General features: G+C 39.9%; 1 protein-coding gene across 2 annotated transcripts in view; it reads right to left on the minus strand.

Annotated features, from left to right (window-relative positions):
- MAEA (macrophage erythroblast attacher, E3 ubiquitin ligase) overlaps positions 1 to 21,717 on the minus strand; it is a 54,900-nt gene that overhangs the window by 11,506 nt on the left and 21,677 nt on the right. For both annotated transcript variants that reach the window (XM_071556974.1, XM_071556975.1), the window contains 3 exons: positions 19,745 to 19,948; positions 3,846 to 3,968; positions 600 to 676 (listed from right to left, as the gene is read on the minus strand). In XM_071556974.1, the coding sequence (XP_071413075.1) occupies positions 600 to 676; positions 3,846 to 3,968; positions 19,745 to 19,948 (404 nt within the window). The remainder of the gene's footprint in view (positions 1 to 599; positions 677 to 3,845; positions 3,969 to 19,744; positions 19,949 to 21,717) is intronic.

Here is a 21,717-nt window from a genome sequence, read left to right on the forward strand (position 1 = left end):
CCACACTGGGCAGAGTTACTTTCTCACTGTAGTCCCCACTGAATTAGTTCAGAACAGGAAAACCCAACGTAGCTCATCACTCTCCCTCCCGTGGCAATACAGAACTCTAAACTGGGGATCAATACAAAGGGGGAACCTGGCCCACAGCAGAACTTGCAGAACAAAAAGTTTAATGAAGATAGCAAAGCAGAAGAGAATACAGTCAGAATTGAAGTGCTAAAGCTTTGGATGGAGATTCACTAACCTTTTAGTATTTTTTGTGAAAATTAGTTAGGGGTAAATACATACATCATACTACAGGATGCCACCAGAAAATCCATTTGCCTTTTAAAACAGATTAATTTTCTAAACCTTGATTTTGAAGAGTAAGAAGATGCAGAGTTTCAGTGACAATATTAACTCTTTAAAAAAGCACATCTGTGGAACAACACTTAGCCTTTAAAAAAAATTCAACCCCAGCTTAAATTTGAAGACTGATGACAATAGCAGCAGGATCCTTTGCAGGGATTCTTGGTGTTACAACAATAGTCCCATGCTTCTAATGAAGCATAATACCATCTCGTTAAGAAAATTGTTTGGAAAGCATCCTAATTTCATACCTCACAGCATCCAGTCTCTTGTTCTGTCGAATGAGTTCAATGAACTCCTGAATCCTTAGGCTGAACTCCAGACAGCTCTGAGATTAAAGACAAGACAGGGTCTTAGATGGTGCCAAAGTTGCACCACATGGTATGTTAAGTACTACAAGTGCACAACAAAAAAGAAAGTGTTAATAACATGCAACCTTGTTTGCTTGCTTTTAGGCATTCATGCAAAAAGACTGAAGTGCTGACTCTATGGATAAGATCAGCACAGAATTCCCTAAAAGCAAACAAAACCCTCCTCCTCTTGCCTCCCTTAAAACTCCAGCATTTAGCAAGGATGAACTTCTTCTAATGCCTGAAAGCATCATTACCTGAGACACCAGTGAGGGTACCAGGGTGGTTTCTTTGTACATTATTACAATTTAAAGTAGTAGATTCAACAGTAGTTTGGGGCTTTGTGATAATTTAGACAAGAGAGGTGTACCCAGAAGATTTTAAGGAAGAAACAAGTCTTTGAATGCATTTTGAAATACCCCAATATTAACAAAAACCAGCACAGAGAATGAGTTGCTGCAATGCCCTCCCTCCCTCCCTTTCTTCAAGCTTCTATCCCACTCTTCTGTCAAACATCTTAAAAGCCATGCTGGAAACAAGTCTCAAACAAGAAAACCAAGTAACATTTACCTGTTTTTGGAAAAAGGTAAAATATGAAGCCTAATGAAGTTGACAGTGTCCCTTTAAATCAAATTCCATCACCAGTTCACAAAATCTATAAAAAAACTTTGAATATGTGGAATCAAAAAGGAAAAGATTCTCCCCCCAACAAAACCCCAGGTCACTATACTTCTTTACAGGGACACAGTCAACTGTTTTATTACCTTAAGAAAACAATGAAAACCCAAAGCCCTCTGAATCATGTAAAAAACTCCATTCTCTGAGTTACCCTGTTCCATTTGTCAAATGCTTTTTTCTTCCCCCATGCTAATAATGAATAGTTGCCTTTTGTTTATTGTCCATCAGCACAGTGATATCAAAATTCCTCAGTGACTTCAGCAGGAATTTGAGCAACTCCAAATTTCTATCAGTTAGCTGCCTGGGATGACTAATGCACACATTGCAACAAATGCCTATTTAAGATTTAAAAAGTAATCCATTTGAACATAAAAATGATGAATAATGTCATATGTTAAAATTTACTTGTTTAAGGAACAGAAAATTATTTTCCAACTATGCATTTTTCTGTACCCAAGCTGAGATTTAGCAGAAAATAAAAATTTCTTCTGTACTTTGAGATTTTCAATAGGACTACTCTAAAATACCTTCTTGTCCAATTCTACACAAGCCCCTCATTTAGAGTTTTATATGTTTGTTTCTACCAAAAAACTGATTAAGTTCTTTAATTGTTAATGACACTGGGTCCCAGGACTTCCTGCTTTGTTAAAACATTTCAAAACCCAAATGCCAAACAAATGAATTTTCAAGCGAAGTGCAAGCCAATGGTCAGATGGTTCTGCAGACAAGTGTCACAGCATGAACAGAGTCCTCACAATCAGATGATGCACATTCCAACTTTGTGCACCTCCAAACAATCCCACAGCAGCTGCTCACCTGACTTTTGAGGGCTCACATCTGTAAGGATTACAGGACTGCTTTCCCAGGCCACCAAACAGGTCAAACTTTAGGTAAGGATTGCTTCAAGGTGGTGGCTGGGATTTTAGAACACTAACACTCATGAGTAGCTAAGCAACTAGAAGCAGAAGAAGTCTTTATTTGTGTTTCAAAAAGAAGCATCGTGATTTGTCTCTTCCAAATCTGTCTCACAGCCTCAGGTTTGGTTTTGTTTGATTAAAAAAGGAAATAAAAATGAAAAGGAAAAAGCGTAGGGCTTGCAGAAATAGATTTTGCTGTAGTTATTTTTTGAAAAGGGGCTGGGGCAATTTTTTCTTATATATTTTTGTTGAAGATTGGGGATGAAAAAGAAGGACATTCAGATTATATTTCTTATATTACTTAACATTTTAAGACTACACAAGGGGAGATTTTTTAGCAGTATAAATTGTGCAATATTGTTTACATATCAATTCTGGTTTTCCTTTAATGGTTTCCATAACAAGCTCATCATTTTCTTTAGAGCAATCACTGGCCCATTTACTTTTGCGTCCCATCTTCGGTCCGTGCTCATTTTGGTGCCCCGGAGTGACAGAAAACGTCACTCTTTGCTTATTGTCAAATGCACTCAAACATTTCTGGTTATAGAAAGCACTTAGTTTAATAAAGTAAGACAAACATCTTTGAGGGAGGCAGGGATTTTGGTTAATATCAGCTAAAAACACATTTCTGCAAGCCCTATAAGGGATTACAGCATGTTTTGAAGTGCATCATTTAAGGGACAAGGAAACTTAAACCAACTGCATAGCAACAAGTACACAGCATGTGCAGCTCATGGTATTTAAATTTAAGTTGGAGAGCAGAAAAAAAATCTTTCCAGAGAGAGTAATCAGGCATTGGAATCGGCTGCCCAGAGAGGGGGTGGATTCCCCATCCCTGGAGGTTTTTAAACTGAGATTGGCCGTGGCACTGAGTGCCATGATCTGGTAAAGGGACTGGAGTTGGACCAAGGGTTGGACTTGATGATCTCGGAGGTCTTTTCCAACCCAAGCAATTCTATGATTCTGTATACAATGGCTTGAGCAAGACTTACTGTGTTTACTACTTGATTAGATTTCAGCTTTTATTTTTGGAAAAAAAAAACCCATTTCACTAGTAGCTTCTCACAGCAAATTAGTTCTTTACTCAAGTTTTGTCCTCTTATATACAACACTTAAAAATACTAAGACAAAAACATGTGTGAAATTTCTCCTGTTAATCTCACTCAAGATACCTTCACATATAAATGAGTTTGTAGGATGGAAAGAATTAGTGTTTTACTAAGTTTAGACACATCGAGACACTACATACCTCTGCATTTAGATGTTTGCAAATTACACTAAAACCAACTGAATATTATTCTTTTATTTGATCACAATTTGTTGAGACAACACTTGTATCCATGAGATGACCCACCACTCAGTTGCAGGTCTGACATTTCTGTGAGCTGGTTCAGCGCCAACTTTCTCTCCCTTTAAAGAAGAGTTTTATACTTACTGTCCTTACTTTTATACAAGACCTCATTCAAGAGCTGTAGTTTAAAACAAATTGACTTTATCCAAAATCCAAGTATAGAAAACAGTTTAGCAAAATGTGAATGTTACATTTTCATACCTTCATTTTTCTGAGTCTGGATTTGTTGTCATGACACCAAGCCAAGCAAGTCATAGTCTCTTGTCTTTCCAATGACTCTTCCACTTCTTTAGCAGTCAAAAACATCTCAATATTTACCAAATCCTTAAAAAAAACCCAAAGGAAAGGAGGTCTTGTTAATTGTACTCATACTTTACACAGCAATTCTTCAACTGAGCTGGAACACAGAGATCCAAAAGACTTTGCTCCCAAGACCTCTGGTTTTCAGAATTGCACTTTACAAAAAGACATTACAGGGTATTTTCAAGTCTATTTCCATGCATCGAGATATTCTGATAGCAACAACAGTTCTCTTAGCCTGGTTATGCAACAGAACTAAAACAAAAAAATAAAGACAAATATTAAAGATTACACCTAGAGTTTTAGCACAGAAAGCAACCAGAACCCAAAATTCCTTCAGTGCACCTCACAAGTACAGGAACACTTGGTTTCCTCAAAGCTCAGACTCAACTACTACATCAACTAGGCCATGACATTATAACCTTTGCTAAAGTGAGCAAGAACTACATAAAAGAGGAGAATCTAAATCTACTTTATCTGGCCATCTACAGGTACTGAGTTTTAAGCAAAGTCCTGCCATGGTCTAAGGTCTCCAAACACACTTTCTCTCGCTTAATACTGTGACCTCCAGGCCTTTAATTGCTTTAATTGCTTACATCAGTTTGTTTACAACAGCAGGACACTGAGGGGATAAAACAAAGCCACTGTATTAAAAAACCAGGTAACAGTTGGGTCACAAGACTCCTCAAGTGCTTGTCCCAAGCAGATGTTTTTGAAGAAAAAGCAGCAATCCAGGATCAAACACATCCAGAGCAGCCCTGCAATCTCCCTAAGCCACTTTGTCATTTCCAGCAGCTTGACACATTCATACCAGTCAAGGCAAATAATACAATTTAAGCTTTAGTAGGGCATATCAAAGATTTTTTTTCCCCTCATACATTTCTGCTGAAAAAAACACTTAGGTAGATCTTCCTAAAAGATACAAAAGTGGAACCATTCTGAATTGGCACCACCTGAAGTGCATAAACATGTCATGCTGTGACAGCTCATGTTTTGCTGAAGAAAACACACTGCAGGAAACCATAATTCAACACAAACAAAAATCTAGTACAAAGTGTTTGATTAATATGCACTCTAAATTTGAGCAATTTTTAAATGTAGACTTCACCAAAAAATGCTGAAAATTATACAGTTGAAGTGCTGAATACCGCAAATGTTACTGTAGTCCTGGTGAACAAAACGACTCTCAGAAATAGGTGGCATTTTTGGCTGTCAGAACAGCTAAATATACTTAGTCTTAGAAGTTCTACTTTTCATGAGAAGCTTAAAAACAAGAAGTAGCATCAGCCATATCATATTCACAACTTGCATTTCCTTAGCCAGTTTTTCCTTATAAATACAGGAAGTCCAACACTACTGGAAAAGTGGACCAGGTCCTGTTAGGGTTATCAGAGTGGTTATTTACAGAAACACAAACAAGCCACATGGTTTTCTGAAGTACAGCACAAGTTGCAGTTTTTAGTAAACCTTTCTCTCACGACTTGAATTTTAAAACAAAAATACTAACATGCAACAAAATTTTATAGATTGTACAATCACAGCAATAAAACCACTTGCCATCAAAAGGATCAAGGGCCTCATGCAGCTCTGGTGGTATCAAACCCAGGTAAGTCAGGCTGAGGCCAGAGCTCAGGTAGTTAAAAGTTTATAGAACAAAATTAAAACTAGACTTTCACTGACTTCTCTCATCCCTTTAGAGATAAAAAATTAATCTATTTTATCAATATATTGGCAAATGAACTGAAAGAATTCCAACCTATTCCACAAACAGCTTTTTTTTTTTTTTAAGTTTAGTTTTCCTACAGGAAAATGAGAGTAAACTTTTTGGTAGTCTGAAGTTTTTCTGAGGATATGCTCAAGGGAAAAAAAGAAGTGCATTACTCCCCTGTGTGTGATAAGGCAACCACGTAAAATCCCCTTGCCCATTAACTCATCTGTGTTAAGTGACATATAATGCAACCATATTCATTATCTTGCTTGCATATTTTTCCATCCAGCTGCTGTGTGGAAAGACAATCCAATTTAAGTTAAAAATAATAAAATATCCATACATCTCCCTCAAGCTTATTTGAGCTGTGTCCTCTTAATGAACAGCATTTGCTTTTACACCAAATTAAAACAAAAGCATTTTCTCCTACATTAAAAGAAAGACTGGATCTGCTAAGCAGAAACAAATCACTGGTTTAATCTCTTTTGTTAGATTTTTATACTTTAAGCTTCATTACAAGAAAAAATAATTTTTTTAAAGAAGCATAAGGGCAGCATTTGTTTTAGGTCCCAGCTATCTGCATTTATCAATCAGGTGTTAGTATAGAGCCCTCAACTATGAGCAAAGAGATTGTAGTGGCTGCCGAGGCAGACAAAACTCTTAAATAAAAAGAGAATTCCTACATTCTTTTTGAAGATTTTAAATGAAAAGGTTCTATTTAACAGAAATGCTAATTAGATTCGCGGTTGCCAAAAGAAGTCAGAGCTTGGCAGCCATCTCCATTAAATAGACAGTATGTATCCAGAAAACAGAGGAGAACATTTTTAATTAAAAGAGTTTCTTTCAGAACTAACAATTACATTTAAATTGCACCAATAAAGAGGATTTTCTTCTCTGTTGACTAGATAGAAAGTTAAGAGACAATATAAAAAAAGGCACTAAGAAATCCTTTTGTAGAGACAGAAATAGCTTTTGCATTTGATTAGAAGTAGTTAGAAGTCTTTATTATGTAGACTGATAGAACCAAAATACTAAGACAAAATATTCGTGTTGCCATTTTTTTTATCTGCTCATACTCTCCTTTCTTTTTTTGGTGGTGCCTACTCTTGGTGCCACCTCCTTAGTAGGGCTACAGAAACAGAAAAAGGTGTATCAGAGGATTAATCAAAACCAACACAGCTCTTCTCCCCAGGCCAGTCTGGAGTACTGGTGTGTTCCCCTCCTTGGAGGGATGGGAACCAGGTAACAGCATCAGCAGTTGTAGCAACTGTCTTGTGTTCCAGTCAGAAAAATCCCCATTAACCTCAATCCTGAATAGTTTTCTGCATTCAGAGTTGTACAGTCTGCAGACCATACAGAAACATTGTCTTTCTCAGTTCCCAAAACATGATTAAGGTTTATTATGCTGCTACAAAAAGCCTCTCTTATATAATTAATTTACATATAAAATTGAGTGACTGTAAATACACAATTTTAGAGAAACGTTGCCACTGATTTTGCAGGTGCAGAAAAAGCTGAAGCAAGAAATCTGTTGCCACACACTCCCCCTCCAAATGACACAGCATTCAGCACCATGGCAAACGTTTTCTGACTTGTATATAAACTAAAAAGCAATTCTAAACTCTTTAATTACCCTCTTTAACAACACCAGTCTTTCTCCATTTCACACTTTCAGCTTTCCTGCTGTAACTGCTTTCAATACTTTACTGGCAGTGCTGCAGAAGGAGAACCTGCCCTACACACGGATTATTTCAGTGCTGTTATCAAACCATAACTTCTAGCACAGACTTCCCAGCCTCCTGTGCATTGCCATGACTTTGCCTAAATCACTTTGCCTTGACTTGCTTACAAACACTCAATATCTTATAGTGGGCAGGAAGACTAACATTAAACTTTCATTCAGTTAAGCTTCCACAATTGTACTGAGGAGGGGAACTCTCTCCATTAAGTATCACTGACCAAACACTCGAGAGGGAGAGCACAGTATAAGCAAGGACATACCACCTGGAATTTATAATTTCTGCTTAAAAAAACACTATTGGACTAAACTGAACTACCATTACCCTCTGCACAACAGTCACTAACCAAGTATCAGACGGGTAACTATTTCAACACTGGGTGAACTTGATCATAAAAGAACTATTTAATTCCATTGCAATGGTGGAAACTTCACAGAAAGACATTTATTATTGGAGAAAACGGCACATGAAGGCTGAAGACATGTTAGTGAAAACAGAGATAGTTACGTGAACAAGAATACAGCTATCCATCAACCCTGTGCTCTGATTTACATATATATAGCTTTAAAATATCACTGCTTCTTTTTAAGCTGCAAGTGCCTCCAGGGAGGGAGGTTACCAACCCTATGATCCTGCACAGAACTCCAATTATTAGAGTATAAAATACTATGAAGAATGAGAATTCCTTGATGATGATGATTACTAGATACGTGCTCCTGGCCAGCACACAAACTGTATCCCTGCACAGCATCTCCATTGCTCAGATGAGTTCTTAGTGAGAACATCTCAGGCATGTTTATGGACATCCCCTGCTCTGCACAGCTTTAGGACTCTCTGGTCAGTGTGAGCACGAGCTGGCAGGGGTGAATTCCCAGGGGATCTCACTCCTTGCCAGGTTGCTTTCTTCAGCAGCACCCTGTTTTCAGGAGACTCGAGTGCCTGCCCTCACTGCAGCAAATGTGAGCTCTGCTCTCAAACACCAAAACAGAGAACAATGACAATGGGCCCAGGACTCCATGAACTCACACGGTTGTGCCGCAGAAAAGAAAAAGTGATTCACCAAAATACAGTGAAGGTTATGAAGAATAATAGCTGTGAAATAATAAGAAGGTACATGCAAAGGCAGCAGGGCAATTTGGTTTAACTGGTGGATATATGAGCTTCACATGAATTTAAAATTACACAGCTATGTCTATTATAAAGTTGTGAATCAAATGAGACACGTATCAAAATGGGGATGTAAACCAAATTTAAAGACAAAGGTTGCAACTTTAAGGTTGTGCACAATTAAGAGAATTCAGTAGTGATAGGAAAAAACCAGATCTAGATGTGTGGCTTTAAAATCAGCAAGAAAACTGCTCAGAGTTTCCAGCACTAGGTCCAACAAAAATAGCAACTCCACATTGGATCCTACATCAAAAATGCCTTAGAAAGAACAAAAACCTTTCCTGCAGTAGCAACACAGATTTTGCTTGAAATTTATGTAGTGTTGAAGTGAGAGGGTTTTAATCTATGTAACATTTTAAAATTCGGAACAGTCAGGTCAAGTCATTCCTCTCCAGTCTCCACTCTGCATATGAACTGAAGTACTTTTATTTTATGAGACCTCCAGACACAAATCTGGAGAGCTATCAGAAGGAATGTGTCATAAAATCCCTTGTAATTCACATGTACATTTATGCATTAATATAAACTTCAGAATACTTCATATATCAAATGTGAATCTTTAGCAGGGCTCAAAATCAAACAGAAACAAGTACTAAAACACACAACACCTGATATTTCCAAATCTCCCTTAAGTTACCCTCAAAAGAAGGTTAATTCATAAAAAAAGAAAAGGCTTAAAAAAAGATAAACTAAAATACTTGATTCGGTGAGAAAAGGCAGCATTTTGTAAAAAAGAATGTTTCCTCAGTGAAAAAAAACAAGTCATAAACCAGGATATTTGTTGTATAAAATAAGCAATTTGTAATATCTTAAGATGCTGTTTATGTATTTTCTTAAAAATGCAAATTGTTTCTATTTAATTGCTTACTAGCATCAATATGGAATTGAAAATAGGCCAGTATGCCCCAAGCTATCAGTGGCTCATTGCCACGAGTACATACCAATGACAGTTTTAATAAGATTGACTATCTGTCTACACACATCACATGCATAAGAGCACCACCCTCATAAAAAAGGCTTTGCTGATGCACTTTTGCATTCAGCAGCACAGTAAACTACTTGTATCTGAAAATACAATAAACACTTAGATCACTCACATAACAACTAGAAAAAAACTGTGTTAAGCCTTCAATGACTGTTCACACACCCTCCACTTGCAACTCTACCTTCATATAATTCAGTTCTGTAGAAGTGAAGTAGAAATGCAATAATGAAGAGTCACAAACAAAAAGGTCAATTTAGTCTTCTATATTAATATATTCATTTGTTAAAATTTCCTCTGTGATGAACACACAGCAAATCCAGGGATCATCACCTCAATGCCATGATTATTGTTACACAGCTCAGAAAGGAGCAGGTCCAGAGAAGAGAAACGAGGCTGGAGAAGGGACTGGAGCACAAATCCTGTGGGGAGAGGCTGAGGAAGCTGGGGATGTTTAGCCTGGAGAAGAGGAGGCTCAGAGGTGATCTCATCACTGTCCAGAACTACCTGAAGGGAAGTTCTGGCCAGGTGGGGGTTGGTCTCTTCTCCCAAGCACTCAGCAATAGGACAAGGGGGCACGATGGGCTCAAGCTCTGCCAGGGGAAATTTAAGTTGGAGATCAGGAAAAAATTCTTTCCAGAGAGAGTAATCAGGCATTGGAATGGGCTGCCCAGAGAGGGGGTGGATTCCCCATCCCTGGAGGTTTTTAAACTGAGATTGGCCGTGGCACTGAGTGCCATGATCTTGTAAAGGGACTGGAGTTGGACCAAGGGTTGAACTTGATGATCTGGGAAGTCTTTTCCAACCCAATCCATTCCATGTTTCTATGAAACCCATGGAGCTGCAAGGCAAGACAATAGGCCCAGCTGGGGAAGAACAGATCAGTGCATTTCCACAGTGGGGAAAACAGTGAAAGAGGCATCAGCTGGAAGGAGCAGGAAGACTGGAACACACCACAGTAACATTGTCTCCTTGAAAACATGTGCAGAAAGGAAAAATGAGGTGCAGGTGAAAAGTGGGACAGTGCAGGAGGTTTCGATGCCAGGCCAGTAACATGAATGGAGAACAGCATCCAATTCCTCTGCATCTATATATAAGGGCAGGAATAAAGGGCTGCTGGAATAACAGTTCCTTCAAGGTCAACACAGGGTATGTAAAAACTGCATTGACACTGAAGGGAAACACAAATTACTAAGAAAATAATGGCATAGGTGGTGACAATACAACACCACCACAATTACTGAAGACCAGTTGAAGTGGGGCACAAACTAACATTAAGAGGCCTCCTTACCCTCTGCTCATAAAATAATGTTGTCTGAAGTTCATTAAGCTACTATTAAGTGTTTTAATGCTACACACATGAACAGGATTAGAGAGAAAATAAACAGAGTAATTGAGAGAATGTCCTTCTCAAAGCCAGCTGCAGAGCTAGTTATTGGGAAAAAAAGCAAAGACAGACAGCCAAACCACAGATTCATCAACAGAAGAGCTAGAGAAGTTTTTGTCTACAAAGTAAACACAGAACCCCATGGTGTACACAGTCAGGCTTTCACATGAGAGCATCTTCCAGGACCTCAGTACAGCACAGACCTTTTAGTCAAACCTGGTTATTTTTAAAGGATCCCAGTAACTCACACTGACTGTATGTCACAAGCACATTGTCTTTACATAACATTGGAGGACAATGATACTTCTTTTTTTAATATTTCTAGTGATTAAATCATGTTCCAACCTTGTGTCCAAATTGAAACTTTGATTTTTCTGGCTTCTGATGTTATGTGCTGCTTCTTCCCTAAGCCTTTTGGCACCAGATCACAGAATCCTTGGTACATGATTTTTGTTCTCATCTTGCAAAAGCAGCCCCCCCTTATATTTTTCCAGTTCTCTTCTCCCTCCATTTTTTTCCAGCTTTCCAAAGGTGTGGCCACCAGGACTATACGATTCTGGTTTTGACTGCTCTAGAGCCAAACAAAAAGCAACGTTCCATCCTCCTCCTCTTGCTCATGCACATGAGCTGTTTGGTAGAGTCTCACAGCTGGAGCATCAAGGCTGGTTATTGGCAAGCTGTTTTCCCAATGCATCCCCCGCTCCTGCCTCAGCAACTTCTGTAGTTCAGCGAATGGCTGCACCTCATCCAGCAGCACATTATACCCTAGTAAGTACAGTAATAAATGACTATGCTAGAGTAGTGTGACAAAGCCTCTAGAGCTTAAGATGCATGACTGGGCAGGAAAAAAGTGCCTCATTTTCTGTCATACCCTCTTGTAGCATGGGAAAGACGCTCAATCCTTCGCCAGGGGAGCACCAGCCCTGCAGCTTTGGTCCATGCAGGGTCAGTCTGTCTGAGCAGCTACACACTATCCCTGACAACACAGCAACCCTCAGCAGCCGCACACAATTCCTGACAACACAGTAACCCTCAGCAGCTACACACAATTCCTGACAACACAGTAACCCTCAGCAGCTACACACAATTCCTGACAACACAGTAACCCTCAGCAGCTACACACAGTCCCTGACAACACAGTAACCCTCAGCAGCTACACACAACCCCTGACAACACAGTAACCCTCAGCAGCTACACACGATCCCTGACAACACAGTAACCCTCAGCAGCTACACACAGTCCCTGACAACATAGTAACCCTCAGCAGCTACACACAACCCCTGACAACACAGTAACCCTCGGCAGCTACACACGATCCCTGACAACACAGTAACCCTCGGCAGCCACATACGATCCCTGACAACACAGTAACCCTCAGCAGCCACACACAACCCCTGACAACACAGTAACCCTCAGCAGCCACACACAACCCCTGACAACACAGTAACCCTCGGCAGCTACACACGATCCCTGACAACACAGTAACCCTCTCAGCATCCAGTGCGGTGGTAAGAGAAAATGTTAAATGTGAAATAACATCTACACTTTGAAGGAATGTCTGGCAGAAAGAATGCACAGTAAGAGGAGGCAAAACAGAAACCAAACCTCTTCCACACTGGGGTGATCTCCAGGTGATAACAGCATTCCCTGTTCAGATAAAATTTCAGTTCAAGAATTTTTCTTGCATCACCAGCCTTCCAGACTAAGTATTTTGTAATAAATTAGCTCAGTTATGATACACTACAAGTAACCCACTTTGCCTAAAAGGACTGAAAAAATAAGATGTTCAACATCACAGCACACTTCACGTTGTCAGCTTTTGAAGTGTCAAATGATTTGTACTGAGAAAGTTTGTTATTCTGCTTCGATCTCAACTATTTCATATTTACATAATTCTAATTCCTCAGGATGCTTGAGACAAACTGCAGATGTAAAGGCTGTGCAGGAGTTACAGCACTTTGAAATTCAGATGAACACACCCAGACATTCATTATACCCATCTAGTCAGAGTTGCCATGCCTATGCTAGAACAGCCAAAACACATTTAAAGGAGTTTCCCATTTCCTTTCTGTAGCCTGGTACTGTAAGGTAGCTCCAAGCAGCACAAGTTAACATCCTGGCACCTTTAAATCAGCCACACCAGTTCAGGAGCCCTTTCATGGGTAGTTTTCCTCTAACATCTCTAGCATGGGAACAGCAAGTCACAGGAGAGGGACAGCTCTGTGTTCAGTTCTGGGCCCCTCAGCTCAGGAAAGATATTGAGGGGCTGGAGCAGGTCCAGAGAAGAGCAACGAGGCTGGAGAAGGGACTGGAGCACAAGTGCTGTGGGGAGAGGCTGAGGGAGATGGGGGTGTTTAGCCTGGAGAAGAGGAGGCTCAGAGGTGACATCAGCACTGTCCAGAACTACCTGAAGGGAAGTTCTGGCCAGGTGGGGGTTGGTCTCTTCTCCCAGGCACTCAGCAATAGGACAAGGGGGCACGATGGGCTCAAGCTCTGCCAGGGGAAATTGAAGTTGGAGAGCAGAAAAAAATTCTTTCCAGAGAGAGGAATCAGGCATTGGAATGGGCTGCCCAGAGAGGTGGTGGATTCAGCATCCCTGGAGGTTTTTAAACTGAGATTGGCCGTGGCACTGAGTGCCACGATCTGGTAAAGGGACTTGAGTTGGACCAAGGGTTGGACTTGATGATCTCGGAGGTCTTTTCCAAACCAATCCATTCTATGATTCTATGACACAATAGCTCCTGACAAAAGACACCTTTTGCCACTCAGCCCGTATTTGGAAGGTCAGCTTGGCCACGTTCTGCATGACAGTGGAGCAAAGAATACATTCAAGCATTATGCTGAACATGATTTACCTATTTAAAATTGAATTGTTATGAATATGAACTTGTTTTGATTACTTACTTTAGTATGTATCTGTGTGTTTGCCTACAAGCCATTCTTGGACTACATGTCTTAACAAGGAAGATTTCTAAGAGTACACTGGTATGATTGCTAAGAGAAGTGTTTATTCAGCTTTTAACTTCCTGAGTTAAAACTTAATACTGCTCCTGTTTGTGATGCTCAAATGTGCAGATCATTTTCTATCTCCCATTTTTGAGAGAGACACCAAGCAGAAATAGTTATTCAGGGGATGGATTACTTCAAAAATGGCAGTTCAGTGAGATTTTGCCCCAGAACAGAATTCCTTCAGTAGCATTTTACTGAGGTCTCAGGTGAAGGGTCCATATCACGGTGCTGAGGAACACTTTTAGAAAGCAAGGAAAGAACATTTAACTTTGGGGCTGAAAAAAGGAACACTGATGTAGAACAGGACAAAAAAGAGATCAGGTACTTAGTTAAAAGCCTTGAAGTTTGACTTCAGGAATTCATGATGCCCTTGTCCCACAGGACATCAGGTAAGATTTCATGGCCTTCCACAACAAAATTAAGACAGTGTAACACACCTGAATTTGTTGCAGAGATCTTTTTTAGTTATGTTAATCCCTTCAAAACAGTTTCCAGTTTATGAAAACTGAAGCTGCATGTCTGCAGCAGGAAAGAGAAACTGGACCACACTGGAGAAAGGGAAGAATGGAAGACAGTCAGGTTTTCCAGTGACTACTATTCCTTTCATTTAAACTCAATTCATTTTTTATAAAGGCATTTACTGCTTTGAAAGATAATGAAATATTTTCAGAATGGCTTTGCAACATCTGCCCTATTTCGATATTCTCCAGGGAATGACCACTACCACAGATTTGGAAGTTCTGCTCAAAAAGGAAACCATTGACAAAATCTGGACATCTGAACTCCCACTTCAAGAACACTTGTCTTTTTGGGACTGCTGGCAATTGGTTTAATACTGCCTGAAGTGCCAGGAAGCCTTTCTAAAACAGATCAATGTTTACAAGGGTCAGATGGCTGGACAAAACTTTTCAAGTCAACTGAATACTCAATTTCCCCCCACCCAATTCTCAAAAACACAAAGCACACTGTGATATTGATGCAAAGGGCTAGTTAAGTATCTTTAAAGGATGATGTACCTACTTAATTGCTGATCTAAGAACATTAATTTGCAGAACTTTGATATGCATAATCCCTGATACAAGGTCAAATCAACTAGTTTTAAGCTATTTAAGAGTTATTTCAACTCAAGTGTTCCACTGCAGCCTTACAGTGCCACTGCCCACCCTGTCCAGGGGGACAGCTCTTCCATCTCACAGTGGTTTTACAGATTTCTAAATCATTTGCTCTTTACCCCAACACAAAAAGTCAGTTTGAATTTTTGTTATGCTTTACAGAAAAAAACCACTGCCACTTGTACAGCTTTTGTACAGCATGAGCATTATGGCAGGGATATATATTTTTTTTACTAAAATAAACTAAACAAAGACAGAAAGAGGATTTACAGCATATGATAAGAGAGACTGGCAGCTTCAGAATCTGAGTGTGTTTTCAATCCTACAGGCAAAAATCACTACAGTTATACATAATTAAGAAAAGAACCATGACATTTTAAAACCCACCACCTCTAGAAACAGCAAACAAAGTACTACATAATCAACCTAATGATAAAACTTATCTACAAACAGCAACCAACTTCCTACTGGAACACATTTCCAAAACTAGATTTGCATATCAATTAATGGCACAGAAATGAGACAGCATTTAGTGTAGCAGAACATGGAATAGCAAAGGTGATGTTAACAGACAGCCTTGCCAGTGAGCCGAAAATACAAGTCTGCAGGTGAAAATATGCATTTTTATATTGGTGTGGCAGCCCAAGGTCATAATAGAATCAAAATAAGATCACTAAGTGTAACAAGCTGATACTGATGAGCTTCATTTGTATGCAATAACAAAAACTTAACATCTAGTTTGTACCTTTAACCCAAACTATTTTTCACATCAATAGGAATCCAGAAGACACAAAGAAAAAAGTCCACAATAGAATTCCCTTCACCCCATATTTACTTTGGAACAATCATGACATTTCTGTCCTTGACTGTCAGCTCTTATTTTAATATTACTCACATTGTGGTTGACTTTCCCAAGCAGCATTACCTTTCTTTAAAGACATATTAGACACACTATATGTTTGGAAGTTATTTCTTATATTGCTGTAACATTAAGCTGTGTAAATGCTACATGTCCTAAGTTATTCCTCACTTGAGATAGTTCACAACTCTGATATTTAAACTTCCCTGTAATTTTTTACATCCAGCACTTCTTTCTATTCTGTTTGTTTCCTAGTTGATAACCATGTTTTTTTAAATCCTTATCTTCCATGACAAGATTTCGTAGTCTATCATTCCTATGAAGGTAATTAATTTAGAAAATACCCTAAAATCTGTCACAGCCCATCAAAAACTATCAGAATTGTACACTGTGGTGTAGTCAATTTTCACCAATAACACACAGCAGGCAGTTTGCTCTAACATAGGGATAATTTAATGGTTTCCTTTTGGTCACTGAAGCAGAATTCTTTCTGAACTGCTTCCATCCATGAAGCACCTGGGCAGCTCTGCAGGTCTGCTCACACTCACAAGCTCTGCAGGAAACCTGAACCAAGCAGGCTGAGACTCGCTCCCAGGACTGGTCTAACAGCTCCTGAGAGATGCTCTGCCTGGGATCCCTGAGCCTCAACTGAAATGGAAAGAGTCGCTTCCTTCAGCCTTTCCAAAGAGTGCCACAGGGCACTTCGGCCATTTGGCCTGAAAACAGGAACAGAATTACAGAATGGATCAGGTTGGGACCTCTGGAAGTTGTGTAGTCCCCCTGCTCATGGGGGGGTCACCCACAACAGGTTACTTAAGGGTCTTTCCCAGTTCAATCTCATTTTGAACATCTCCAAGTACAGGAAGACTCCACACACCCCTGAGTCTGCTGAGAAGCCCAGAACTGGACAGAGCCCTCCCCTCCAGATGGGTCTAACCAGTGTCAAGTAAAGTAGAGGGGCTGGACAGTCCCTCCTGCTGCTGGTGATGCTCATCCCAATGCTACTTAGTGAGCTGTTGAGTTGCCTTTGCCGCAAGATTGCATTGCTGGGCCACACTCAACTTGTCCATCAGCCTTGTCTCTGGCTGCTGGACAAGCTGAACAAAAACACCACCTATTTTCAGGTTAACACTCAGGGTATAGTGTCTACCCAGTGGTATCAATATTGTCTGGAGATATCAAGACAAGACTGGTCATGGGGACACTGAACAAAATTACAGGTGAGACCACAGTAAACAAAAGTTATTTGGATGAGAGAATACCACGATATTATGTCATGTCTTCTGGAAAAGTTACATAAGCATTAGACAACATTTCAATGCTCATATCCATCAGCAAGGAAGGAACAAAAAACCAAAGAAGTTGCCTAAACCAGAAAACCCCCAAATTCTGTATAATGATCAAATCCCGGTATTTGATGCTGTAAAAGCTGTTCACAAAGAGGATCACCAGACAATAAGAAAGACTGAGTGAAAAGGTGATAGACTGAGGGAAGCCTTATTCTCATTATGCCAAAACAAACTTTAATGATGACTAAAACGCAAAATTTCAGCAAACTAGAAGAAGTATGGCCTCAGTGCATACAACCTGCAACAGCTTTCTGTGTTATTCCAGTTACTTTGATATGCAAATAAAAATAGTTAGGCCTGAAGGCAGAAGGTAAATAATCTTATTTAAAACTTTCTTTGTTTAAACATCAAAATTCCTATTCAGCAAACAGAATGAAAAGCTTTAAGGCTTCACAAGAGCAATGCTTTGTACCACACGATCTTGCAGTGTATCATGACAGACTTCCATGCTCGTGCCTAAACCAAAGCTGAGTGTTACTTAATCAGGCATAATAGAACTTGCTATGAAAGTGAAAATATTTCCATAGTGCTTTTTCAGCAGACCTAGTAGGTACAGTAACATGATGATTCAGCAAAGATGAGCTCCTGCTCAAAACAGAGGGAAACATCTACCAGAAGTGAAGAGCTGCTGACCAGCTGCAGTTATCCCAGAACAATTGCCTTCGCTTCTTAGACTCACATGCATGGGCTATATCTTTACTGAGGCACAGCAGCCTCTTCAGTTGATTTCTTCAGGACTATTTCCTATTAATACTTTGTAACCTACTTCCCCTCTCACTTTTATTCACCCTCTACGTGCTGTTTCTTATTTGCCATTTACTAAAATTGCTGCTGGTTGAACAGGATCAGACCAGTAAAGAAGTCAAGGAATAACAGAGACATGTGACAGATACACTTGTTACAACACAAGTGCATGTGCTCTAATTTGACATCAGCAACAAAAACCTCTTTCCACTCAGAGAGATGCGTTCACTGCACCACCTGAGAAAGGCAAAGTATGGAAGGCACATAATACAACTCAACTCTCAGCATCTTTATAGATAGAGTTGAACACCTTCTGGAATCAGCAATATCAAAAGAACTTAAGATTTAAGGATTGCTCAGGATCAAACAGCCAATGCTGCCTAAAATCAGCAGAACAGGATTTCTCTAAATAACAGCAAATTCTTAATCAGTTTTAATGTCCCTGTGGCTGTCAGAGGACCACAGTGTGGATTTACTGCTCTGCATAAAGAGGGTCCACCAAAGGACACAAACTCCAAACACTTCATAACCCACGTGAGACCAGAGCAAAACCAACCAGTGAAAAGGGCAGCATGAACAATCATGAAGTGCTGAAATGAGCAAAGAAGCAAAACCTTTCTATGGACCATACAAGATAAACTGGCTACTAAAAATCCCAAATTGTATCAAAATTTATTTTCCCAAGTAAAAGCCAGCTTCCCTCTCTGCATTAAAGAATAGGATGATACAATAGAACAGTTGCTCCTGCAATGAGCATATGCTGTTCTGCTCAGTCTGATCACCTACACATATCATCTGAGCGTGGCTAGACAGATGGGAAGCTCCACCAACTGCTTAATCAGTAGCCTAAAGGCCTCTAACAAGAAAATCTGTATGACATTTGAGAATTAACGTGACTTTTAATAGGGCAAGGTGTTTATCTAAAAGCATTTAATTTATGACTAAAAATCATGCCTTCAATTTTTACTTATTTAATACATTAAAGCACAATTTATGTCACATAAGGAGAACAAACACAAGTAAACAGATAAACCCATGTGATAGTTTTGGCTTTAGTTTCAGTTTAGGCCTTATTTAGGCCTAAGTTTTAGCAGGCCTCAAAGGATGTGACATAGATTAGAAGGGATAAACATCACCTGACTTAAGCAACCAAAGAGGTATTTCATATCATCTGACATCATCAAGAAGTGTCAAGGGGTATAAAAAGAGAGGGAGAAGGAGTTTCTCTTTCCTGACCCAGGAGGACATGCTATTCTGACTGCTGAGATTAGGCCCTACTGCCATCCGAGCTGTTGTTTATCTAGGGAGGTGAACATTTTCTTGTTAATTTCTCTCTCTTGCTGGGAGGTTTCTTGGGAAGAGTTTTTGGGAGGTTTTCAGGGGTTTGGGTGGTTAGAATTTGGGTTATTAACTGGGTGACTCAGTGGAGGTGTTATTATTTCTTTTCACATTCATATATATATGTGTGTGTTATATCATATTCTGTTTAAAATTTTCTTCTGTGTAAATATAAAAACCTCACCATTTCAAAGCTCCATTTCTATGTTTTTTTTCCCCCTCACTTCCTTTCCCTGGGAGGGGACCCTATGACTTTGTACTGGGCAGTTGGTATTTTGCCAGCTCAAACCATACAACCCACTAACACACAAGAAAACCTGCTAGAAGGCTAAAGCAGCTTTTTGCTCTTTACCAGCTCCCTCTCCACCACCCTTTTGTTGCTGAGGAGGGTCACATTGCCACCCACCTCGATGCCGCTTTGCCTCGCCAGTTTCACGGCTGTGTTGTAGTACCCGCAGCGCAGCAGGTGCTCCACCATCATACGGTCCATGCGCTTCTTCTTCCACATGTTTGCAGCAGCCGGTTGGTCACTGCTGTGCTCCTTCAGGTGTTCAATCCTGCGCTTGCAGAGTTTTGCACTTTCATCTTCAGCCTGGATTGACTCAACGGCCTAAAAAGTAAAATGTAACAGCAAGAACTTTGTGTTTTCAATCTCCCTTTAAAGCAAAATACAGTAATTGTTTATAAGTATTCTTTATATCTTATACAGTTACTTCCAGCACTGTTTCTTTCAGTTAGAAACACATTTTCTATGGCAGTGCATAAGTTTCAGCCTGGCTGGTCCAGTTCTGAGACAGTCTTGCACAGAAATAAGTTTTGACTTATTTGACATCATGAATATATACATTTTTCTGCTTAATTTGCAGTTCATCCAGAGCCAGCAAAGTATCAACTCCAGCAATAACTATTGTAATAGCCTGCAAAGAGTTTTGTGGGGTTTTGCAGTCATCTGGTCCAAACATTTAAAAGCAAAATTTCCACCTCTAACCTATGTATGGCTTCTTCCTCCAGCAGCTGTCCTGTTGAATTAGTTCTACTGAGGAGTGATGCAGAGTAAGCCACATTACTTCTAACACAGTGGAGCCATTTTAATCAGTCATGCAATAATGAAAACTATACAAACAGTTGGCCTCTTGGCACCTGCAATTCAAGGATCTAAGAGTAGTTTTCCAAAAATCATCAATTTTGTTAAACTGGTACTGTGGAAACGTGAATCCACTGTTAAGGAGCCTTACTCAGGAAAATACACTTGTCCAGAGGAAGCAAAGTGACATTTTTAAACCAACATACTGACATATCCAGCACAAAACACACACCCCAAGATATCTCCACCATTATTAGTTTTTTTATTAAAAAAAACCACTCAGCTTTTACTTGCTTCCCTTCAACCTTAAAGTGACATGGCTGATTGGTTTTGCTGCAAAATTTACCAGGCAGATTTTACCAGGTGTCTGCAAATTTTATGAGACACCTCATCATTCCAGGCTTGCTGACTCAGTACACAGCACGTGACAGCTTTGGGTCATGCCAGGCTACAGGACTCTGGAAAGCTGGCAGTGCCTTTACATGCTTGCTAAGGTAAAGGCAAGCCAGCAGATGATGGTTAGCACCATTCCCATCTGCAATCCATCACTAGTGATGCAATTTTAGGTTGGGTTGCCTTGTGGTGACTTTAAACTTGTGCCTTGGGTTTGAATAACTGCCCAGCTCTGGCAACAGGGAAGTGCAGGCAGGTTTGCCAGCCTGGCACAGCCCAAATAACCTGGCAGGCTTTTGGCACCCCATCCTGCACTCCATGCTGACACAGTGGCCTTCCCAGTACTCAAGTTATTCAGGACACAATGTCACCCCTGGGTAACAGCTGCAGCTCTGGAAGCACAGGTTAGTTCTAACTGCATTTACCATGCCTGCCCATATAGACACTTCTGGAAGGATCTGTATTTGAAAAGCAAAGTGAAATAAGAGAAAAGTTGTGCAAGAAAAGCACACCAAAAATCTGCCCCACTCTGGCCCTTGATACCCACTTCAAGTATCTAAACCCCTAGTTTATATAAGAGCCTTTTACTAAATCTCATGTAAACATCTGTAGATTGAGTTGTTATCATTACTGAAGCCCGAGTTCTATTACTGAATTTAGCTGTATTTTGTAACATTCAATTTGGAGATGAGTATTTTGTTTAAGTTATAAAATGAGTCTTTTCCCATTCAGCAAGCAAACAGCAACTCAAGCCAAAACTCACTTTCATTTTTAGATGTCTGCAGTATTACCAGATGTGAAGGTAACCTTGAGAAACATTCTGAATACAACTAAGGGAATTCAAGGCAGTCAGGCACAAAGGTTAGACCCTTTCTCATTCCAAAGGGCTCCGCTCATATGGT

The sequence above is a fragment of the Pithys albifrons genome, chromosome 5 (genome assembly GCF_047495875.1).
Source record: "Pithys albifrons albifrons isolate INPA30051 chromosome 5, PitAlb_v1, whole genome shotgun sequence".
Taxonomy (NCBI): Eukaryota; Metazoa; Chordata; class Aves; order Passeriformes; family Thamnophilidae; genus Pithys; species Pithys albifrons.